Source organism: Harpia harpyja, chromosome 7, assembly GCF_026419915.1.
Source record: "Harpia harpyja isolate bHarHar1 chromosome 7, bHarHar1 primary haplotype, whole genome shotgun sequence".
Taxonomy (NCBI): domain Eukaryota; kingdom Metazoa; phylum Chordata; class Aves; order Accipitriformes; family Accipitridae; genus Harpia; species Harpia harpyja.
In genome coordinates, this window is record NC_068946.1 from 7,728,037 (window position 1) to 7,753,145 (window position 25,109).

General features: G+C 42.9%; 2 protein-coding genes across 7 annotated transcripts in view; one reads left to right on the forward strand and one right to left on the reverse strand.

Moving 5' to 3' along the window:
* Positions 1-360: 360 nt before the first annotated feature.
* On the reverse strand, positions 361-15,833 carry MICOS10 (mitochondrial contact site and cristae organizing system subunit 10). Of its 4 annotated transcripts, none has more exons than XM_052793609.1 (4): positions 15,713-15,833; positions 4,327-4,374; positions 3,590-3,699; positions 361-605 (listed from the first exon to the last, which is right to left on the reverse strand). In XM_052793609.1, the coding sequence occupies exons 1-4, from the start codon at positions 15,777-15,779 to the stop codon at positions 597-599; spliced, it is 234 nt and encodes a 77-aa protein (XP_052649569.1). In that variant the 5' UTR covers positions 15,780-15,833; the 3' UTR covers positions 361-596. The 4 variants fall into 4 exon arrangements, with proteins under 4 accessions (XP_052649569.1, XP_052649567.1, XP_052649565.1 ...); XM_052793607.1 differs by lacking the exon at positions 15,713-15,833 and adding an exon at positions 15,061-15,247; XM_052793605.1 differs by lacking the exon at positions 361-605 and adding an exon at positions 15,061-15,263 and having other exon boundaries at positions 15,713-15,811.
* The window catches only part of CAPZB (capping actin protein of muscle Z-line subunit beta), a 70,597-nt gene continuing 60,727 nt past the window's right edge, over positions 15,240-25,109 (forward strand). Inside the window, exons 1-2 of one of the 3 annotated variants that reach the window (XM_052793603.1) lie at positions 15,240-15,319; positions 24,356-24,462. In XM_052793603.1, the coding sequence (XP_052649563.1) occupies positions 24,460-24,462 (3 nt within the window). In that variant the 5' untranslated portion in view covers positions 15,240-15,319; positions 24,356-24,459. Of the gene's footprint in view, positions 15,320-16,095; positions 16,170-24,355; positions 24,463-25,109 lie in introns of those variants that run through there. The other 2 variants (XM_052793601.1, XM_052793602.1) reach the window with 2 other exon arrangements.

Below are 25,109 nucleotides of genomic sequence, written 5' to 3' on the forward strand. Positions count from 1 at the left end.
ATCAGTCACACAGCTAGGATTCACCCCTTCAGATTCTGTCTCTTTGGAAGGGACAAAATTCCAATTTTAAAGGGCAACTGTACAAACAGGACATAGGAGTATTTATATTCCTCTCCAAACACCGGCACAAGCAGCAGGGGTCTAGTGGGTGATTTATGAGGTGGGAATGCTTCTTTGAACTGTATGTTAGATGGGGGTTGCCTTTCCAGAGTGGAGAGGAACATACGACGGCTGTCTTTTCTGAAGAGCTCTCACAGTGGCTTTTACCCAGGTGGTCACAGCTGCTAGGTACTCAAAATGAAGTCCTCTCCTTCCATTCTCTCTCTCTCTCTCACTCACATAGAAAGTCAACACACCAGAGAAGGCCATTTTTCTTTTATTTATTTCCCAGAAGAGCTCTTCCTTGCACTTTCCAGACACGATACAAAACAAGCAACAGAACTTTGTTTCATTTTCAGAAACAGTTTGTTGGAGTATAAAGAGTTACTGGTGATCGTTACTGAAGAATGTTGGCTTATTCCAGGGGCACTTCAGTATTCCTGAGGAATAATCATTGATTTCTCCTTCCTTCCCACTGGGATAGTCTTAGTCATTAGTCACTGTTCCTGTAAAGCAAGAAGGCTTATATTATTAAAAAGCCATTTGGGTTCCTTACATGGAAGGTGCTGCACGATGTAAAGCAAGCCACTTAGCTTTGTAACATTGCCAGAAAGTAGGCTAACATTTTCATCCTTTGCTAGACCGAGAAGTTGAGTATGGAAAAGTTAAGCAGCTATTTTCATACCAGAAGCATGCCATGTTTTCATGCATATAAGCCTCCATTCTGATAAAATGGGTACTTCGAAAAAGCCCAACATTATTGTTCAAGTTAACTATTCACAGACTGAATAGAAATCAGATAGAAGTCAAAGCCACAAAGGGCAGGAAGAAAGGCTCCAGTTGCCAAACTTCTTGTATTGTTGCACATCAATATAATCCATATTGCAATCAAAGTACAGGGTTGTGGGGTTTTGGGTGATAAATAATACAGGTTAAATAACCTGAAAAATGTGATACTTTCCATTTTGCAAGGAAACCTTAGGCCGTGTAATTCTCAGCCATACCATTTTAAGCCTTGAAATAATTGCTAGATTTTGATTTTAATTCAGCTGGAGTCACAGTGACATCCACTTGATCACATTACTTAAAAAGCCCTCAGAATCTTATGACCACAAATTAGAACTTTTCTGCATTTTAAGTCGTCTCTTGGCCTAGATGAATGGCTCTTACATTGGTGTTAGTGTTTCATGATCAATTTACTAACCCCAAAGGATGGGCAGCGTGATAATCCAAGTTACAGCTAGAACAGCTGCAAAGCTGGTTTGTAATCTCTTGATTATTTGGTATCATGAAGGTCCTCTGTCCTCTCTCATTCTCACTTAGGATTCAGAATTAAGAACTTGATCCTGAAGAATCAAGAATCCAGACTGGATAAAGCCCCAAGTAACCTGGTCTGACCTCATAGCTGACCCCGGTTTGAGGTCAGACCAGATGACCTCCTTGAAGTCCTTTCCAACCTGAGTTATCCTGTGATCCTATGAACCTGACAGGTTTGGAAAACTAGATAAGATTTTCTTCAAGCTAATCCTTGTTACATTTGTGTCTCTCTTAATAAAGCTGATTTTCTTGCAGAATCTCACATTTTGACAAGTTAAGATTTGAACAAAACCTCAGTTTTGTAAAGAAAGTCCTATAGAGTTCAGTTACAACAGTATTTTCTAGGAAAAAACCAGATGAGTGATAATGCAACAATATTTTCCATGCTCCTAACCAACAGAAATGAAATAATTTTGTTGTAATAACCCTGGAGCCATTATCCATGACACGACATTTTGGAGAGATTAATGACATTAACCATTAGATGGTTTCATCCGCGTCTTCCCTCTCTCAGCATGTTCAGCCTCTTTGTGCCAGAGAAAGCTAGCGGAGACAGTGCACTGGAAACTATTTGTCTAGTCTTGTGCCATGCAGGCAGCTGTGCTTCTTCTGTGAAGTGTCCTTTCAATTACCTCATGCTTCAAAGGACCACCCTTGCTCCAGAACACAGATTAGTCCTTAATCCAAACAAAATCCCTTACTAGGCTGACCTGAAAGTCAGTTTTCCATTGCCCACCAGCCCTAGTAACAAGCATCCTTGAATGAATACTGCTTTCTCAGAACATGTGAACAGGGCATTTACCATTCACATGAAGCCACAGACATGTCATTCCAGCTTCTTGTTGGAGACATAAATTGGAGGAGCAGCCTCAGGATGGTATGGAAAGCTAGCACGTTTTAATGTTAACAAATCTGGCCAGAAGAGGCACGCACAGACTTTTGATTCTGGGCCGAAGCTGACAGTGTTCTATCAGCTGCATCTAAGTCACAGTTTCTCTGTACTGTTGTCCAAAATATTTTGTTCTGATAAATAAGTTGTTCAAGAATCTTCTTATTGTTTCCCTTACTTAAAAGGCAGCTAAGAAAATATTTGTAAATAGGTATGTCTGGTAGGGCTGTAGAAGGCTGGCAAAAGCTCATCTGCCGGTAAATCAAAGGAAGACTGGACTCAACTTACAGCTCTGGATGCATCAGGAAAAAGCCTAAAAACACCTTCAGGCCTCCTTCATTAGGCAGACAAGCAATACAGGAGCAATTTTTGCATTCTGTGTACTTGCCATGAAAAGCTCCTGGCAGAACATTTTACCTCAGTACTTTCTGAAGTGCTAAACTAACTGTAAGTATGTCCTGGTGGATGCCTCTCCGCCAGTATCAGTGAAATGCTTTTAGCAGTATATGGCTTTGTGGATCCAAAATATGCAGGTGCACCCCTTTTTTTTTCCAGATGCCACAATGATAAATTACCATAATAAGAGCCCCAACTTTTATATGTGAAGAAATATTGAAAATATTAATGGAGTCGGTTTGTGGGCTTAGTGCACTGAAGGCAGTTTACAAGCATACAAATGGTTCCTGCTAATTAATCTATTTTTAAGTATTTTCTCTCAGCATGGTCAGTGATAATACTGAACTCATTTAAATTATCCTCTTCAAAACTATTTAAAGTGTACAATTTCTTCAGACTAATTATTACATTACTATCCAGCCAAACAAGCCACAAAACTTACAAGTGATTAGTATTTTCATGTTGCAAAAAACCCCAAACTCCACAGAAGATCAAAGATCTGCTTCCACAGGCAGATCTACCCGACATGCTTCTTCCTAGCTCATCTCTTTCAAAGTCTGAAGACAGAATCTTACAGTTAGTTTAGTTTTTCAGCCTAACATGTATTTTTATTATACGTGTCTTCGGGTTGTGGGGAAACCTACCTGCAGGATCTGTTAAACTAATTCTATGTATTCAGTCTAGTAAGTTTACTGCTAAACACACCAGATACTAAAAATTTCTAAAGAGCAGGGGAACCACCCCCCCCCTTTGGCAACACAAGTTTCTTCTTACTAGCACCCTTTTGAGAAAGGCAGAGGAATATCCATTTAAATGGTGTCCAGATGTATCGTTTAATGCTAACTTCTAAACTGTTACCAATTAATAGTAACTAGTACTGGTACTTACTTTTACAAATTTACCATGGAGAAGATATGGAGACTGGAAGTCATGTTGACAATTGGAATAAGCCATTCCTAACCCCATCCCTGACCCAAAAGCGATAGGCCATGTCTTTCCTGTGGGGGAAGGCAAGCAGAGAGGAAAAGTTAAAGTCAAGAAAAGCTGTTCATTTCACATGACAGTGATAGCATTGTTAAATAAGCACCAAGAAAGAATAAATTACTGGAAGATGCATATTAGGCATTTCAAGTTCTATGAGTCCTAAAATCAGCTAAAAACCAGACCACTTCAGAAGAACAACGAGAGTAACAGTGAGTAAGACATCATATTTAGAATTTAATGGAGAGCAATCTCTGAATTCAAGATATTACTGGAAATTATTCTGTTACCAAAGCATAACTAAAAAAGAATTTAGATCAGTTTTAAAACCCTGGCAAGAGTGGCATAAACTGATGTCTAGACACATGGCTCCAGTAATTTGGCTCAGGGTTTCCTGCAATTCCAGAATGTGAGCCGAGCACAGTAGGAGCTTAGAGAGATGCTGCGTGTAACAACCTTGTTACACAACAGTTAAAAGTTTAGGTAACTCCATTTCAACTGAAGAGACATGACCAATAATGAAAGAATTGGTCTAACATGCTGATTAAGTTTTACATGCCTCAAAGATTTCTTAATTTTAAACTGCATCTGTAATAGACAGAAATTAGGAAAACAGGCAGTCAAGACTACTGCAGTGTACTTACTTTTGAAGAAGATGACTGAGAAAACAATTCCTAATCCAAATCCAGCACCTGTAAGAAGAAATGCACCGAGTGAGGACTAAGATAATGCAAAGTAATGGAAAACTATTTAGTTCTTTACAGTAATTCTTTGTTCCAACTCAGGAATATCAGACTACAAGTTATTTCAGCACACCAAACAAAAATGTTCTTAAATACCAATTCTGAAAAAAAGTAGTTCTTGTTTTCTTAAGAAATTGTAAGCAGCTAATTCAGATTAGAATCCCAACATATCAGAAAGATTTGGGAAACAAACCAGACTCTCATCCCAGGGAAAGTTACTGAATTTCTGTCACCATTTACAATGTGGAATTAAGATTTATTTGGCTCATTGTCAGCAAATGAGAAACACTTAAATGAAAACTTATTGTGTCCTTGAGCTTTAGATTCTGCAGATGAATATCTTATTGTATTTCGTTTATCTCACTACTTTAACTACTTCAATGTGTGTCCTGAGGGCAGCAGAACTTTGATGCTTTGTGTTACCCTATACCTTGCAAAAGAAAGCTCCAGGCTGCTTATCTTTCACATCCACAACATTCATTATGGAGCATATTTAAACACATTAGGAATGAATGACTTTTCACATCCTTATACTATATATAGAAATAACTGCAGCAGTTGAAAAAAAATTTATCCAGCACCATTAAAAAACTCGGCTGGCATATTTAAAAATAATTTTTGCTTTCCTTGGAAGGTGTGCTTATGATTTTTTGCAAGAAATCAGGCAAGTCTGCAAAACTCCTCTCATGACCCAATAAATATAACAGTGAAAACTTTGAGCTCAGTGGGTAAATCCTACCTTTAATTATATCAACTAAAGACAAGAATTTCAGATAAGGCGCAGAAGTACAAAAGTTTAAAAAAGGAAAAAAAATAACCAGTCATGCATATGCTCATTAAAAAAATACCTAACAGTTTCAGGTTTATTTTGCAGCAGACACATCCTGTTATGGGTTTCAATTCTCTCCTTTCAATACGAGAAATCTAACTTAAGTATAATGAGTTTTATTAATTAAAAGACATATTTTTTTTTAAATATTCCTAAAAGCATGTGATCTTTACTTAAGCTCCTGTTGAATGCATTACTAAGTGGGTTGAGTCCAGAACAATGCCAAAGAATCCTATACCCTCTTGGCGTATAGGAGCACATTTCTTTTTTTTAAGTTTCCTTCTGCTCTTTAAACCTTTTTCCTCGCAAAAAGTATATTAATGGTAGCTTCTATTGAGGCACAGATTATTGAAACAACACTTAACTGCGCTACCAAGTAAATTAAAATTAACTAAGCACCCCATGTTTTTCATTGATTAAAAAACCTTGAATATTAGAACAGAGGTGACCGAACAGATGATCTGAGCAAACCCCCTTATGTTTATTCTCCTGTTAGGACTTCACTCTCCATATTTACTGAGAGCTGGAAATCAGAGCTGCTTTTGAAAACTCTTTTCATTTTACTACAGATTTTCAATTGTGACAGAGGTAACTACTTTACCAGGTCATTACAACTTTGGAGTAGGCTTACAAAACATGCAACTGCAGGGAAGAACTTTGACCGCTTGCCAAGTGGTCCTGACATAACTCCCCCAGACACTTTAGAAACCGAGCATTTTGCAGAAGGTCAGGGTTTCACTCTAATCATTTGCACAGCTAAGGGAAAGTCTCAGTTCCTCGGATGTCTGGTCAGAGCTTCAGGCTTTTTCGGCATTTCAGATGGTAAGAGATACACTACTTGGAGCATCTCAAATAAACAGCTAACTACTCATACCGTGTCACTGACCGGCATTTATATGTAGACTGGAAGAGGCACCATGCATTACTAAGAGCAGCAGTTCATCCATGCTAATTCCTCCACGCCCCCTCCCCAAGCACGGCCTTCCTTCTCTACCTTTGCTATAATACAGCTGGTGTTGGCTCTCGCAGAATGTTTATGCTATTGAAGATAATTACTATCTTCAAGAATTCATCCAACAGACAACTGTTTGGCCCTCTGACCCAACTCCCTCTGCCAGTGTTCTCCTACAATATGTAGTTATGCTGCCTTTTTGTTTTGGGCTGTTGTACTGTAGGTCTGAAAAGGACTTTCTGGAGGTAATTAGTTTCCGTTCAGACAGCCCTAGGCGTTGTTTGAACTGTCCGGTTCAGAAGGGCTGTCATGCAGTGAGTGATACTGGTCCTACGCTTCCTGTTCAAGAAAAGATCCCTTCTGCCAATCCAAACAGTTTAGCTAATCAATGAGAAATGATTTACAGGATGACAAATTCTGCATCATCTCCATGCAGAGCCCAGGCAGTTTCTAATGTCACCACATTTTCCACGTTACCAGTCAAACCCACATTCTTCTTACCAGCGTGGTGGTAAACTGCTTACGTTCTTGTCTTAAGAAAAGCCTGCACTAAGGAAGCAGCTATCGTTAATACAGTGCCTTTCCATCTACTTCCAGAAATCATCATTATCTTGTATTCTCTTCATCTCCTTCAGATGCTATCTCACATTACAGCCCCATTTGTAAGAGCTCCACACAGATGCCATCAGTGCTGCTTCCTGTTGGCCATAGGGGAAGCTACAGGAAACATTCCAGAGGTGAAAAATTTATTATTTCTGCCAACTGCAATTCAGCCTAAGCCTAAAACAAAACCTAGGTCTTCCCCCACGCTAATACCCAACACCACTGTTAAGCAGATGTGGTCCAGCATGACTGACTTAGGAAAGACCATTCTATCTTTCTTAAGAAAGCTCTTTTCTGAAGCAGTGAATCTGAAGGGATTCCTCTTTTTCATGAAAACACAATTTTCATGCAATTTTAGAGGCTATCACTGCACCCTGTTCCAGCAGGAAGGGGGGAGTACAGCGGCTGATTAGGTTAAAAAGATGATGGTAAGATATCTAGGGCCTTGCTTTAAGTAATGAAAATGCTACAGGGAAGTAAAGGAGGAGATCTGACAGCTAATGTTTTTTTGTTTTCTGTACAAGGCGGCAACTTGAGAAACAAAGCCAAAAAAGAACCTTAGCTTCCCTCATGCCAAAGGCAGTTAGGTTCATTCCTTTTCTTACTGAGGAATAGATTACAGTCTACACTGAAAACTGTTGCTGATCACCAACACCCAAACAACAAGAAATGCTCAGATCTGCCCCCTCACATCAGCCAGTGCATATACAGCATTTGCTCTTTTCTACTTGGTTTTAACTTCAAACCAGAAGCTTTAGCTGCATTTAATTTCTTACCCCATCTGGTTAAGAACCTGTTTCTGTGGATAGTTTGTCACTCATCTTCATTCCACTAGAAAGTATTTGTGGTTATGTGGTCACTTCCTCTGTCTCCAGGACCAAGGGGGAGCTAAACCACCTTGTCTTGGGAGCAAAGTAATGCTTTTCACTTTAATTCTATATAAAGTTACACCAGAGATAAACAATGGCAGAGCTGTTGATGAGTTTTACAGGTTTAAGTTCTCACATGCTCAATTTCCTTTTAAAGGGGCAACATGTTGCTTCAAAGAGCCTCCCACCTGACCAGGGGACACTCAGTCTGCAGCTGTTTCTACTAAAGATCAGCACCTCTAGGCCAGGCTTTAACTTCATAACAATAAAACATGAAAGGTTTATCTTACAATAAAAACAAACGAACATGGAAAAGCTAAGGGCTTGATCCACGCCGGGCACATTTTCCCTCCTTTTCTTGCATGACAGCCTCTTTGCAGGAAAAGGCCACAGGAAAGAGTACAACGCATTTTTCACCTCCTCTGACAGTTTAAAATGTTTAACTAGAAAAACAGCCTCTTCCACCCTACATCTATCACTTCAGCTTAAACTCATTTACAGTCAGTGTCAACAGGGGACAGGACAGTTCTGTGGACATCTTATTCCTGCTCCCCAGTAAGTATCCCAGCCATACGGACCGGCACAGCCTTACGGAATTGGTACTAGGCAGAAAGCCCAGTCTCCAAAACTTTTTCATTCTACTTTTTTGGCTCATACACCTTCCAAGAAAAATGTCACGGTACCTCAAATCAATCTAACACACAGAAGAGCACGCGCCGTATACCCAACAGGACATCATAAAAGTGTCTCAGAGAGAAACACAAATCTTCAGGATGGGCTCCTGCCCCATAAGAACATCTGGGAAAAGCTTGTTCTGTAAATTTAATCAACAGTCTCTCCAACGGCGATACTACATGGTTCTTTCCTAGGCTACCCAAGTAGCTACAGGCTGAAGCAGCTATTAAGACTGCCACACCTAGATATATTTTTCTTCAATAGCTTGAAACTTAAAATAGAAGGATTAAAATGTACTTGTTGACATCTGGCAAATGTGTTGCTGTTACTATAGCAGCTGGAAGTTTTTAAGTTACTTAATAGTTTCTTTTTGTCATCACATTATTTTCCTCTGCCATTCCTTACACACAAATACAAAAACAGAGCTTCAGCCTCCTCTCTTTCAGATTCTGTTAATTTACAATTAGAAGAACTAAATGACTGAAACAAAATGAAGAAGGAACTCCTGGAAGATGGCTTCTTGTTCTAAGAAAATAGCAACCACTCTGTACAGACAAGACTCTCTAAAATAGGTCAGGGACTTGTCCCAACAGGGAAGATTTCTTCCCAGCTAGAAAGACAGCTTCCATTAGGATCAAGAAAATCTATCTAGCTCGGTTAGCTTCTCTCTGGAGACAGTGACAGCAACAGCTTCAAGGTCCAACAGCAGATCTCGTCCACAGGCCTGATGCACTGGAAGCTTCAAATGAACATCAGCTCAGTCCAGCACTAAAATTTGCTTTAGGTGAGGAAATACCTGAGAAAAGTCAAGATCTTCAAAACAAACAAAAACTGCAAGCAACTCTCAAACTATATTCTCCCTCCTGTTGTAGGGTGTCCTGTCCTGCCCCCCTCCAATCCCACTTTAAGAAGATACAGAGACAATCATTGTGCAAAAATGGTGAGGAGATCCTTCTTCATACACCAAGACCTTTATAGGGCAGCACTTAGCACCACTTAGAAGTCTGAGACCATGAAATCACTTATTTACGGAGAGAATTAATTTTAAGCAGACTCTTAGCAAGCTCTTTCGTGGCAGGAATCAGATTTTCTTCAAACACCAACTTTGAAGCTTTCATTCTCATCTCCCCTGTTGTGTGGACTGTTTACATAGCAGACAGAAAAATGAGCAAGGACACTAGAAGAAAACATAGTGAAACTATATACCAAGTACTCGAGGAAGAAGCAGGAAAAAGTGTGTTTTGTTTTCTTCTAGCACTTGACTGTAGTAACACAGAATACTTGGAATGACAGAATATAAATATCCACATACCATTATAATACAAAAATCCCAACATGCTTTCAGGGGCCGCTTTCACCCTTAAGCAGTCCTGCAGTTCAACCAGTGCCCAAAGGCTAACCTTAGATAAACATCAGCACTTTTGCAGATGGACACACAGCAGCAGTAAGTATCGCTGTTAGCCCATGATCTCCCAAGCAATCACAGTGATAGTCTCCTAGCGGACCAGAAACTTTTCATCCTTGCACCAGTGAATGAGGTGGTGAGATGAGACGGCACATGCATTTCCTCCCTCTTTTAAAAGGGGAAGGGGAGAAGAGTAGAAGCTGCTCTTTGAATGGACAGCACAACAAAGGATCTCATCAATACTGCATCAAGCTTTTAGACAAAATCAGGGTTGCACTCACTTTAGAAGCACATATATAAGAAATCAGCAAGATACTCATAATACGGAAAATACACCTCTGACGGAAAACTCTACCTTGTCTTACTGCAATAAAATATTCCACTCATGAAAATGATAGCATTGCTAAAAAGAAAAGTTTGCTGGAGTAAACACATCCACATTTAGGGCTTTTGCAAGCCTAACTATGAGGGTTGGCAATAATGCTTCTTCACAACCATCCAACGTAGGTTGACTATTACTGACGTCTACTGGCCCAGCTAAGAAACAGAGGAAACTTAAAGCAAAAAGTGTTACGGTGACATCTCACTAGCAGAAATGCTAAAGAAAGAAGCCTGATCCTTCTCAAAGCTCTCGCTATTAATTTATTATCATCAAGGATGTGCCGGCAGCCCTGAAAGGATTTTCTCAGAGAACTATACCTGATGTAACAAAGAACAAAGAGTTGTTCCCATCTACTGCTGTAACATCTCAAGGACCAAACGAGCGGTTTAGGGTATCACTTGGCTGGAGCTCCCTTCTACTGGACAGTGTCACTGTGTGCCACCTCCCAAAGAAGGCACAGCTGGCATCTTACCAATGCACTAATGCAGAGGACAAGGAAGTCAGTGCACTTTGGATTCATTTCCAGCAGAGGAGATCTTACATAGTCTGGGGTTTTCAATGGCTGCACTATCAGACGGATGCCACAGCTCTTCTTTCAGGTTTTCCTGTACACCAGAAGTATTGCCAAGGCAGGCTTGAACAACGGGCAAGCAGGGCTTCCCCCAGCGTCGCTCACAGCTTGGGTTAGTGAGCTGATCAGCGCAGGGCGCAGTTTCCTGACTCAGTCGGATGGCCAGCCAAGAGGAACAGCAGGGCACAATGCAGTTAGGAGAAGAGACCTGGATTCCTAAAGATTTTGCTGTCTCTTTCTTCCAAAAGAAGATAATAACCCCTTAATTTGTAGACGGTCATTGTATTCAGAACTCTGCTAACAACATAACTAAATATTGCTGTTAGATTTTTGAATAAAAGCCTATTCTCAGTACAGCATTTGTCCACCTCTTCCAAGTGAAACATTTTTTCGCTGACTGTATTGCCTCCCTGCACAGCCTAAGCCATAAACAGTTATTATTTACACTACTTGGTCTGCTACAACTAGTAGAATTGGATCTTCTCCTGTATGACAAAGGAAAATAACTTGGGGTTACAAACAAAGCTCACATAACAATGCAGTTGTGTGCTCGCATAATATTTGTGTCCTCCAGTATTAAAAACAAAATCCCAAATGAAGAACAAGTCTGTTGACCTGGTAGCTAAGACTGGATGGCCACATTACAATTGCCAAGCAAAAAACCACTTCAAAACAGGAATTTCAGGATTTTTGTATATTTAGAGAAAGTCTAATCCGGTTTTCAGAAAGTATAATCAAGTTTTATCATTATATAGACCGACTTTATCCTATTCATAACCATGTGAAGGATTATTTAAAAATACTGACATTGAATATTTCAGAAAGAACCATTGTATGGATTGCAATCTGTGGAATGACACAAACAATACAATTTCACCCTTGCCATTGACAGAAACAGCTATTTAAGCAGGCCAGATGACGCAAGCCAGAAGAAATCATGTAGCAGTTGCAGGAGAACTGAAAGTGCCCTTTTCTCTTAAAAAATTCCTATTAAATGGAAATTAGAAGTGTTTTATTTTCAGATGTCAAAACAGAGGATTAGAGGAAAATGAACATTACTACACTGGGTTATTTACAAACTTCCATGCTGAATTTTAGTCAAACATAGATATACATCAAAACATTTGTCTCCTGCAAAAAATTAACTTCAGCACAGCAACTTAACACACAAACCAAGAAGCAAACAGCTTTCCTAGGATTACCTTTCAATATCAGGTAAATTACAGTGTTCAACTCATTTAAAACTACAACAGTTTCAAAACAAACCAAGACACACAGGCACACAAATCTCCCTTCCCTTACACACATACTCTTTATTGCCTCCCTCTTACCTGGAAATGGCATATAATAATTTGTCCAAAATTATAGCCTTGTAGAGAAAATCAACTCTGTCAGTCCTTCATGAGTAATTGTCTTTCCAAATAAACAGGCATGAACTATCAATCAGTTAAACAAACAAACCAACCATCCCTTTAAACAGGGTTTGAAGCCAGTAGGATGGACGACAACCACAATACAATTACTTCCCTGTCTCTTCTCTGCAGAGCTCTACTGATAAGAAGGAAGAAATGGTTGTGAAGGCTGGAGAGGACACAGGAGTTTATGAAGTTTTGCAAGCTCAGAAGAAAAAGAAAGCCACTACAATTTGATTCTCCTTCCCCACACGTAAAACAAGCAACTTTTCTGATGGGTAAGAAAAATCAGTATTGGGAAGAAAGACGGAACAGAAAGTTATATTATTTAAATGACTGCATGGATGAAAAGTCTTGAGAACAGTGCAAAGCCAGAGCCAGCACGACCTGGATTGCCCATCAGAGAAACCACCTGGTCAGCCAAGAAAGCATTACCCAGCCCACTACACACAAAACACTGTGGCTACAGCTAGATTTAGAAAGGGAAGGGGAACAAAAATACCCATCCTCATCATTAACAAAACAATTAAATGTCAGTCCTAATAAAAATGAGGTGAGCATATGAACTCCATTTAACAATGTTTCGATGTTTTGAGCAGGCATACAGAGGTTTATAGTACTTAACTCTTTGAAATTAAATACTGTCTTAACACCACCTGACAACATATTCTGTTTTGAATTAACAGGAAAAAGAAAGAGTTTTAATACTAAATTACAAGATACACACAGGTAGTGACCAAGAGCATTTCAAAAGATGTATCATAAGATAAATACATATTTTGGACATTTTAGTGGCAGGAGATCAAGTTTCTTCCAGGAGCTTGATCTCCCAACTAAAACAGTACAGCACAACTACAAACACCACAGCCAACTACAAATACACTTGCTTACACAACTGTAGTGGAAAGCCTGACAGACTAATACAAGATAGGACAGGCTGCATAGCCCCCAGCTATTATTTAAAAACATACTATTGCTAATAAAGTCATCCTGATAGTGGCTACCTCCCATTCTCACTCTCTAGTGTTTCCCATGTCCCTCCAGTCCTCAAATTAATCCATAGGAGTTATCTGCCTCTACAGTTCTCACAGACACTGGAAAACTGTCACACGTGCAAGGCTTCAGAAATTCAGTGCTTTCCTTTATTTATGGGGTCTGGAATGGGAAAACACAGGGCTAATCCCAATGTTTGTTACTCCCCAGCCACTGGCTGGAAAGATCTCTCTTGCAATAGCACTCAGGAAGGATGTAAAGGAACACACAGGAAGGAAACTGTGGCCACCAAAAGGAAAAGTCCAACAAAGAAGTGAGGATTTGGTAAACTTCTATATCCCACATAACAAGCAATAAAATTCTCAGGTAAAAAAGTTTCTTTTCTTTCTTTCCAGTATAACAACAACTGGCCTTGATAGTTTATTGGAAACTCCAGCAAACTTTGCAGTAATGTAACACAAACAATCATCACAACCACGTAGGTTTTTAAAGTCCCTGCAGAGAAAACAATCATTTCCACTGAGATAGTCTGTGAAAGTTTGTGTTGTCAGCACTCAGTTAACAGTTTGCATAGCTAGGCCACCGACTCACTTTGCATTTAAAGGCCATCACCATCTTCTGTCACAAACTACTAGAGTATGAAGCAACTTCTGGGTTGTTCCACTTCCAAAGTTCATACCGAGTCATTTGTTGTTATTACCATGGAGGAGGTTGCAGCACAGACGCTTCAGTCACTGGATCAATCGTAAAAGCACATAAAACAGAAAAATGCTATCACATATGAAGAGAAATGTGTCTGAAACCATCACACTGCATATAGTGCTGAGGACAAAATAAGAAAGCTGCAGCCCATGTGTCCTTTTTGGGCAATCTAATGAAAAACATGAATTTTACCAAGACCTCTACCCAATGCCATCATGAAGGAAACACTGGGAATCCCTGATCTAGAACACTAGTGCAGAAAGTCTAAGCATGTTTTCTTTCTTCTGTTGCCACTTTAGGATGGAAGAAAACACCAAATTAAAACAAAAGGCCTGCTGAAGAGACATGCTGCATCGAAATCAACCCTGTATCCACTTCTTTCAGCCTCCCAGACAGACTTGTCCTGTACAGGATTCCTACATGTACATGTACAGCTGCAGCATGGAACAAGTTCTTGTTTATAATTTGGCATACTTAATATTTTATGATAAAGCAACCAATGCTACGGAAACATAAACATATCTGGATATGTTTGTCAGACAAACCTGAATAGAATTTCATAAGGCAAAACATTGCTCTGGAGCACTTGACACTTTTCAAAGGCCTGTTATAAACAATGGAAGTTTCAGTTTACTTAAAATTATTAAACAACTTTTCTAATGGAAAAGTATTAGGCAACTAAAACTCCGAGTTCCTCATCAGCTTTCAAGCATAAGGCCACTACAGCAACAAGAAATAAACATTCACATTTCTCAGACATTATTTATGGCTCTAAAAGAGACTTCTGCACCAACACGGAACACATGCCTTTCGTGTCAGACACTTCACTTCTTGCTCTATACATTGCATTTAATGATTTGCTTTGGTATACACATTTCGTAAAGCCAGAACCGCCATCTAGTCGATTTGCCAGCCTGTTGCATGAAGAGCACTGAACTGTGCATACACAATTGCAATCACTCATAAAACTCAGAGTTCTAAGTGAAACGTTATGAATGGTTTGTTGCAGATCTGAAGCACTACAGGCATGTGCATAGTCCTAACTTTAAGGACAAATAAGCATGGAAAAAAAAAAATCAGCGGAACACTTCCCCTACTTAAAGAAAAGGCACTACTGTCTGCAGGGTTGGGACACCGGACGGAAAGCTTCTCAATGTCAAACTGCGCACACTGTACTAAGTAACACATGCCAAAGCTATCAGCGGGTCACGCTGCGTACTGCTTTTAATAAACACAGCCCACCTCGTACACTGAGTGATGTGAACAGCTCTGCAGAAAGAGATTTCGAAAACCGAGCCGTCGTCATAGCGAAAGTAAAGGCGGGCAAGGTCGTGGCACTTAAGGACCCGGTTATGCCTGCCCGGGGCCCATTCATTCGGGGCAGGCGTCGTCCCGCTGGCCGCGGAGCTCAGCGCAGAGCGCGATTTCCCACGGAAACCTCTCATCTTCAACAGAGGGAATAACCGCAGGTCAAAACCCACCCTCCGCTACCGGATCGCGGGTAAGACGGGGCCGGGCCGGGGAGAAGAGCCCCGTCAGCGGGCCCAGCGGGGGTCCGAGCCCGCGGCCAAGGTCACCTTGCCAGGGCCCCGGGGCCCCCCGGCTCCCTCCCGCCACGCCGGTCCCCGACCCCCGTGGGCAGCGCCGTCCTGCGCCGAGGGCGGAGCCGCAGGACACCCCACCCGGGCCCACAGCGCGCCGAGGCCGCCGCCGACCTAAGCCGGGCCCGGAGCGGCGGAGGGGTGTCCCGGGCCTCACTGGGCCCTTCCTCGCCGGGCCCGGCCGAGCCGCGGGGCCGGGCGGGCGGCGGCCCTCCCCAGCCCCGGGGCGCCCGGCCGGCCGGCCCCGCTCCTCCCCGGGTCCTCCCCCTCCGCCCTGCCCTCCCCGCCCTTACCCAGCTTGACGGCGGAGTCCGCCAGACACCGGTCCCACTTCCTGCCCAGCTCGCCCTCGGACGCCATCTTGGCCGTCCCCTCCCACCTCAGGCCGTGCCCTCGCCTCCTCCCCCGCGCAACTCTCGCGAGATCTGCGGCGCCGCCAGCAAGCGGCGGCGCCCCACATCTCGCGAGATTTTTCTCCCGGCCGCCGTCGTCAAGGTTACCGGCGGGAGGGCGCGATGGCGGCCGCGCTCGACCTTGGGCTCGGCCCAAAAGCCCATTTTGACCCGTAGGACCCGGCCCACCACAGCCCTAGCCCTTCCTGGGCCCCACCTCTTCAGCCAGGGCTTCCGCTGTGTCCTTGTTAGGCCTCGTATCCCTCAGCTTAAGGCACGATCCCCATCTTCTCACAGGCCCCCAGCTTGGGCCCACCCCCGTCGACGTGCTCCCCTCAGGGTTCTCACCTCATCCTTGGTAAGAGTCGATCTTTGCTGTAGGGTCCCATCTCTCTCACTGCAGGGTTGGGTATATCTCGCTGGACGCACATTCCCGGGTAGGTTTTCCCTCTCAGAGGTCCTGCATCCTACACAGCTCCTGCATCTTTGCTGGCTGTCCTCAACTTCTCTTCAGGGCCTGAAATGAGGTACACCTGTGTGTGGGGAAAAAAACCAGCAGTTGCCAATCCCTGTCGATGTCCCAGGGATCATCACCTCTTTCACTTAAGAGCAACCTAGGCCCCACACCTTCTTGCTTAATTGGGAGAAGGAGCTGAATAATACCAGGAAGAAAAGAACGCTGTGTTCAAGAAGTTATTCCATACAAGAGGATGTTAATATTAGAGTGAGGAGTTGTGGGAAGGGTTCTTAGTGATTTATGGGTCTTTGGCATATCCTGAAGCGTACCACAGCATTGTGGAACCAGGAATGTAAGTGTGAATAGTTTCAAACCTACTGTAATGAACTTTACGTTGCAAACGTTGTATAGGCTTTCTGGAAATCATTCTCCAGAAGCCTTGTGAAAAAATAGAGAATGTTTTTTAAGTAATAATGTCTCCGTTCACACTTGGTAAGGCAATTTTAGCTGCAATTACTTATTTTTATTTTTTTCAACTTCTGACAGTTTTCTTTATCAGGTTGGAGTGGAGGAGGTTCTACTGATTTATAAAATGAAGTTCTTTAAAAAGTCAAAGGCTAAAGCAACAAATGGAAGTCAAAACTCTGAAGTTGGCAAAATTTTTCTGAAGTTATTATTGTTTGTGGTCTTTCATTTGTCTTAAAAGTATAATTGGTTTTGATCTAGAGCAATGATGAAAGATTTTTCCTATATTTGGTTTAGTTCAACTCCTTCACATATCGCTGAACGATCACAATTGCCTATTATTTTTACTTAGTTAGAAAAATCTAAATGGCTTTTTAAAAAACTTTTTTGGAAGGCACATGGTTAAACTAAGCCCTTGCAGGTTCAAGAGGCTTCCTTGGAGAAGGCAGTTCTTGTCCTTCTGTAAAGGGAGCCTCCTTTTCTCTTCCTCCTGCTGCAATTTATTCAAATCTGACTGCATTGCTGTATAGTTGGTATCAAAAATAGAACCATGCATCACATTACTTATAAAAATACCAACAGGATCAAGCAGACTTTCCCTGACCGGATAAAGAAGTGTTTTCTGAAACCACTGACCCAGTGGTATGTCCCAATGTGCCAGCTCCACCCTCCCATTTCCAAACAGCTCTGGAAAGTATCAGGAGGGGAAAGCTACTTGAAGCCTCCAGATGATTCTTCAACTTTTTTCCCCAAAATTAAATTCCAGAAATCAGTGTTTAAACACAACCCAGAAATGTGGTCTTCTCTTTGGCAAAAACAAATACCTCGTGCAGGCCAATGTGTAGTCTCACTTCACACTTACTCATTTTCAGACTGTTAGGCTCACTGGAAAGTGCCGTTTCTTTGGGGATGAAGGAAGCAGTGGTGAGCTGTTGGACTGAAAGGTGCTTCATAAAGGGTTGTGTTGCTGTGTAATGGGTCTCAGTGTATTTTGACAGCCTTGCGTCAGGAACCTGGTACATTAAACCCTTTCTAAGGAGATGGAATAGTTCAGTGTAATTGTTTTGAACATCTAGCTTCCTTCTGAGAAATCAGTCTGCTGCTTTTAAATCCTGGAGTCACTGAATGATCAGAGGGGGCTCTGGAAAACGTTATCCATTAAGGATCTAGAGCACATTCTCTGTACCCCTTCCCCACCCCAGGGAAAAATTAAGGCTGGAGGGCACATGTCCAAAGACAGCCTTTTCTCTCCATTGCTATAGTTACTTGGCAATTAGACCCTCTCAGTGTAATATTGAGTATTTATTATTGTATGACTCCAAGGTGATGTTTAGAACATGCGGTTTTGCAAAACCTTTTTTGCATTTTACAGCCCAGCATATGCTGTCCTAGGGCTCCTTCCCTCCCTTCTGCCCTCACGCTGTCTTCTCCTTTCTTTCCAGGAAATAAATAAATGAAAAAAATAGAGGAGGCTGAAATGAAGCCAGAAAGCTTAAAAAAATCCCTGCCTTTCTCTGGAAGTCAAGTTTTAGTAGGTTCAGACCTTGTATCACCACTTTTCTCAACTATATACCTAACTCGTGTATTAAATTAGTAAGACTGCTCACAGACTTAGTTAGGCATTCACTTAAATAAACTGCTGGTTAGTTTTTCAACAGATGGCCATGAAACAAGCTAGAGGCAGAACTGGGACTCTAAGATGAATAAGTACCGCTATTATTCTTCAGAATTACTATTTTCCTGGTGTCTAGTGGGAGAAGCCATGCAGAGGGCACGTCCATACATGCACGCGGAGGTGAGGAGGTTCTCTGGGGCTGCACCAGCTGGAATTTGAAGCCCCTTTTCAACATAATAGACTTTCTTTTCTTTTCACTGTTAGCCCTGTCTTTTACATAGTGCAGTATAGGATGGTTCACCCTCACCCCAATAGTTTTTGTTTTAAAACTTCCAAGCAAGTTTCTTTAAAATCTTGATCCTTCCTCAGGATGAGTGTATTGCCTCTTACCCTGTTTTTTCAAAGAATCCTATAGCATCCCTTCTGTCAGTTCCCCACTGGATACTAACATGCTCTTGATGTCCTCTTTTCCACAGAATACACATGTAAGTTCTCCCATAGTTTTAAATAACATGAATCTCCTCCCACACACCTTTTTTTTTTTTTTTTTTTCCCCCCCCCTGCCAAGAGTAGCAGCGATCTGCATAGGAAGACAGCAGTGTAGGAGTTATCTGCTTGAGATGGTTGACACAGCCTTGGTAGTGGGCCCCCACTTTGCTGTCTGTACTTCCAAAAAGCTTCTTTTGTGTTACAGAGAGAATCAGTTCTGGGCAGGAAACTTCAGCTCTCGGTCTCCGCTCCAGTTTGTTGGTTTTTTTATCTCACAGATACAAGCCACATTCACCAGCAGATACTGATGCTTATTTTTCTCTTTGAAAGCCTTCTTCCTATCCAAGCAACAACAAAAAAAGTCTAAGTCCGAAGTCTGAGGAAAAAGAAACCCCTCCTCAGCAGAACTTTGCCCTAAAATGGGAAAAGTGCCAGAGACTCCATTAAGTCTACTTTGCTATTCTTATTGATTTTATGTGGAAGGCAGTCAGATACTGTGGGGATGAACAATAGTCTAAAGGCTGAGGTAGACTTGCATTAGGAGAGACAGCTTGTGATGCAGAGTGAAATACCATTCAGTCTTTTCATGGTGATCACATTCACGTTAATAAGCAAGTCCATTTTCTGTCTGTGCTAATGTATTTTCATGCCAGTTTTGCAAAGCTGATGTAATGTTATATTCAGTAGTGTGGTACTGCTGGTTACAGTTGTCAGGTACGGCTGATTGAAGTGGAACTTTGAAAAATGGAACAAGATGTGTCACAGCTCGTTGTGCTAATTCTGCTTTAAGCTGCTTTTGCTGTGAATATGAAGTTTGCCCCAAAAATCTCTGGAGGAAAGCACTTGCATGGAAAGACTGATCTGAGTTTTTGCTAACTTATGTTACAGGCATAAGCACTGCTATGACATTTCTCGTCTTTAATTGATGTGTACTATTTGTGATAATTTTTTAGTTTAGTAGTAGAACTAGGAAAAGAACTCATGCACTGTATTGATAGAGGTTTTCTAATGAATAAGCCTGCAAAAGAGTGCTATTTTTCAGCTCTTAAAGTATGTTTTTCCATTCGTCCATGTCACTGGCTAATTCTGTACAGATTCTAACTAGTGAACCGTGACTATTGTATTAAGAAGGAATCCAGGCCCTTACAATTCTTTTGGCTGGTATATTAGCAAGCTTCAAATGAAGTGCAACGTGTCAAGGAAAAAGTCAGGGAATGGAAAGTTTTGTTTCTTTCTGGTGCATTTAATCAGCTTCTCCTTGACTCTTTTTTTTTAATGTCAGGCTGCAGACACTATTACTACAGTTAATGACCAAGTTTGACAAGAATGTTCTCAATACTCTCTTTGCTCAGGCTAAAGACACTTCTGAAAGCTCCTGTCTATCAAGCTTTCTGTGCTTAAAATATAAAGTTAAAATAGCAGTTGCAAGCACAGAAATAAACAGCATCCTAGGATACGTAATTAAGTGGAATATGGTGGAAAACTAGTGATCCCAGTAGTCCTGCAGTCCACTATTCTGGACTGATATTTAAAAAAATGCCTCATAGTCCTTTTCTAAACAAGCACTGCTGGGTTTCTTGAGGTGGGATTTCAGGTATGTCTTGGTCACATTTGTCCATCTGGTATTAAACATCTTGTGGAATACAATTGGATTGAAATCTGTGGGACAGATGAAAACAGTGTGGCTGCAAACAACTCCAAGGCATGGCCAGACAGTGTTCTCAGAATGTGGGTGGATACTTTTGGACTGAAATAAAGCAATTGTTATTAGTGGATGAGGATGTTACTTTTTATGTGGGGAAAAAAACATAAAAGTAGTTCTATGCCCCAAGATACAGACCCAGATTGCAGAGATGTGACTTTTTAACACAACATCCCTGTGGATGTTGGCTTTAGCTGAGTGGCTAAGTCTGCCCTTCAGTCTGTGAAAGAGGGATATGGGACATGACTTGGTCTTACCTATTTAGGCCAAACAATCATAAGAAAATGGTCAAAGCCAGAAAAACCTCGTGCCTCTAGCGATATGTGTACTTGAGTGATGTGTAACCTTTAATTTCTCTGCCATTACTGTGACAGTGCTGCACTGGTAGTAGAATGTCTCATTTTTGGCCAGTATATGGACAACTTAGGCTGCTAGGTTTGTCTTATCACTCAAATGAGCAGATCTGCTTGGGTGCTGATGAAGTGGAAAAAAGTCTGGGTTTAGTATTCTTAGTAGGGGGAAAATGCCTCAAACCTCACACTAAATGGGCAATATGTTGTTTTTCATTAAACATGGTATTTTGATTTACTCATCAGTTCCTGCAGTGAATGGGGGAACTCTTAAAACCTTTATATTCCAAGAGTATCCTCAGCAAAGTTGCTTTGGAATTGGAATGGGAGGGAGGCTTTTTTAATTGTTTGTGCGCTATTTTGACAGTGTGTATAAAGATCTCCATAGCGAGAACTATCTGTGGCTTGACTACAGAATTCCAAGATGTTGGGTAGTGTTGTAGGTACCTTTTTCCTATATTAGTTTCCAAGAAATGCTTGGTTTTCAGCCTCAAATCAAGTGATGCTGCTGGTTTACTGACTCTGACTAATAAAACCCAGCAAGCTAAACTTTACCATTGCTGGAAGACTCTTGCAGCAGTAAATTCAATTTATGAGAACCCCTAATAAAAGTTTACATATCTTTCAAGTGCCACAAGGTTGACATGAAAGAAAATGGGCAATCTGACCTAAAAAAACCTCAAGATGTCTTTTTCTTTAATAGAAAAATGAATATTCAGTGAAGTATGAAAGTTTTCTCTAGGACCTTGTTTCTAAGCATGTTCGCACAGTCACCCTTGGTCCTGGCTAAACACTGGAATAAACAAAATAAATAGCATTTCACCATGCATGCAGGAGGATAAAATAAAAACCACATTGTGTTGGACCACAAATGCTCTACGAAGTTCTGGCTAAATGTGAAAAGTACTTTGTAATGCTAATAAGTATTTATCCTTCTGCTTCCTTGAATATAATCAAATGTACAGGGAAAGCACATGTATTTTATAGTTGCTGATTGCAAGATCAAAAGCCTTGTTATTAATTGCACATGAATCTGATGCTGTAGGGCTGTTAAGCCGTCAACTGACATCATCGTTTGCTTCCTTTGTTTATAGACCCTCGTTTTAAAGATGCGTAATGCCTGACATGAAGCCTTTTAAGCACACTTTTCTGTGTGGTGTGGTTCCATGCCAGGAGGTGTAAGAAACGCTGTAGTGCAGGTAATGCTACCTCACAGCACTCAAATTTATCAAATGTCCCTGAATTAGCTGTATTTGGTGTCACCCCCTCCACGAATCGCAGCAGAAGGCAGGATGGCTACAACTGTAGTTACACACACGGAGCCTTCTGCCTGCTGAGATCCACTCCATGCTGCAAATTGCAGCCTACCAGAAAGAGTCTGGTCCTACATCTTAATAAACAAACAACAAAAAAGAATTCCCTTAAGCATGTCCTGCTATAAACAAGCAAAGCAAGCAGCTGGTCCTCATTTGAAAAGATGTTACATCAATTGCAAAAGGAATCTGCAGATCTTCTTAATGCAAATATTTTTGGGAAAACAAAAAGCAGCTGTTTATTCTTCTTGATACCTATTAGCAGGAAAGCAAAATCCAGGATACTTGTATTTCTTTTGCTAAGAAAAACATCCTCTTGGCCTCAACATTCATTTGGATCTCAAATTGTTTAAAATATACTGGGCTGCCTAATTCTGCTTTTGGTCTGCTTCTGCAGCAAGCAGCTAGAAACAGTGTCTGTTCGTAACTATAAAAGCTACTAAAAGTAGAGGAGTCATTGAATACTTTGCATGAGTTTTGTGACAAAAATAATGAAATTTAGAACATGTGTTTTCAAATTTATCAATTCTGTCCTCCCAGACCCTGCCCCAAAGAAAACGTGTGCATTAGATGTGTGGACCCCTGTAAAATGAATGAATAATTTGCCCTGTTTAATGAACAGCCTTGCTTTTCTTAATTACTCTTAGTAGGCACCTCTGAGGGAACGTAAGGACTGAAGGATCTGGGGATTGCAAAAGAGAAGCCACTTCGGATTGCTGGATCTTGCAGACTGGGTTTAAGGAGGTTAGGCTGACTTGTACTGGCAAAGCATTGAATTTGGAGACTCTAGAGCAGGAAATGCCTTCAGAGGCCGTGTGGCCGCTCTACGAGGCATGGCAAGATTATTTCCCATCTTGGGGTTTATTTGGTAGTGGGTTATCGGTGGAGTTTTATGTGCTTTTGTTTTTCTGTGAAGTAATATAGCTCCTGTTTTTCTTGAGATAGTTCTGCTGTTTTCTGTCCTTTGCTCTTGGCTCACGAGGGCCAAGTCTGCAGTGTGGGAGCCAGAGAGCACCAGCGGAGCGTTCTCGGCAGCCTGGCACCAAAACTCTGGTGAAACACGGGCCAAATAATTGTTCCAAAAACGCTGCAGAGGAACGTATTGTCACATAATGAATCAGATGCTTTCCTGGGGTAACTGGGCACATTGCAGCTCTTAAATTCACAGGTCCGTATTGAGAAGTATTGAGTCTAGAATCGGGATTAGTTTTACCCGAGATCACTGAAATGTCAATTAGTGCATTAGGGGGGAAAAAAATGGTTTCTTTCTGGGACAGTCTAAAAAAATAGAAATGTTTTATTTGCGCATACACCCGATTTGCTGATTTCTATCTCGTGCTTGGAGATCTGTATCGCAGCTGCCTGAGCCCTGAAGTCATCAAAATATGTAAGTATCTGCTTGGCTTCCAGCAGGTACCTACATGCTTTGCTGAATCAAAGGCTAAGCTTCCAGAGAAGGCTGAACACTTGCTTTTCAAATTAATTAACCCTGGCCTTAAGCAGCCAGAGGCTGATTACTTTTCCTTGTCACTTCGGAGCTGGAGTAGGTGTGTTACAGGCAGCACCAGTAATGATGCTCTATTAGTTACCTCTGTAAAATCCACTTTTCAGCGCTGATGGGGTTGCCAAAACGTTACCTCTTCGGGCTGACGTTTTCCGTGCTAACTGCCGGCCTCGTACGGGCTTTCGTTTAACCCCAAGGGCTATTTAAGTGTTTAAAAGGTGTTTAAAGGAGGGACGTGCTGCTCCGGCCAGGAGCTGGGGCCGACTGCCGGCCGGCGCCACGAGGGCTGAGCCGCCCCAAGGCCCCGCCCTATCCCCGCCCCCTCGTCTCTGATTGGCCGTCCTCCTTCCGGCCGCGGCCGGGCTTACCCCCGCGCTGGAGTTGGTGACGCCCGCCGCCCTCGCGCCCGTGGTGCTGCTCCCTCGCGGGGTCTCTCCGCCCGCCACTCTGCTGCGCGCCACCCCTTGCCGCCCCCCCCCCCCCCCCCTCGCGGGGGAATGGTTCTTCCCGCTCCGCCCTCTCGCCCCTCCCCGCCCCGTTCGCGCGCCGCGCTCCATACTTGGCGATGGCCGGTGAGCCGCGCGCTGATTGGCGGGGCGGCGGCGAGGGGGCGGGGCGGCTTGGCGCTGACCCGGATGTTCACTCCTAGGCAACGGCGGAAGTGGAAGGGCCGCGGCCTGCCTCGGAGGGAGACCGGACGGGACCGGGAGGCGCCGCCGTTGCTACCGCCCAGCGCAGCCCCGCCGAGCCGCCATGGTAAGGGCGAGGGGGGCGGCCCCTCGCCGCTGCCCTCTCCCCTTCCCCGCGTCCCTCTTCCTCCCGGCGGTGCTGCCCCTTCCCATCCCCCCGGTGCCGCGCCCCGGCGGCTCCTTCGCCGCCCCCACCTTCCCCCCCACGCCCACCCCGGTCGCTTCGCAGGGGGGCGGCGGAGCCGGTGGGCCTCGCCCGGCCTCCCCGGGGCGGTGGCCAGGGAGGGCCCGAGCCGGTGCCGGCAGGGGAGAGGGAGGGGTGGCCTGGCCTGGTGTCGGGGGCGGCGGCGGGGGGAGCGGCTCTGCCCGGGGCTCCGCAGGGCCCGGGGGCGGGCAGCGGGGCTGCGGGCCGTCCAGGCCCGTCCGGCTGCTCTGCTGCCCTGTTACTTCCAGGTTCCTGGGCCTGATACCTGGGGTGGTGTTTACAGAGGGAATGCTTCCGCTTTGGACGGCGAATGTTACCGCTTGATGTAGTTGTAAACGGAGCGAGCGAATGCATGCAGCAGCAGCAGCGTTTAAGAGCGGTGGGGGCCCAATCTGCCATTGCTGCTGTTCACAAACCCCAAATTGTCACCCATGGTCTGGCATTTCCTCTGGAAGCTGGACTTGCTCGTTAAGGTGTGCTAAGATCTAATGGAATCTGCAAAATACAGG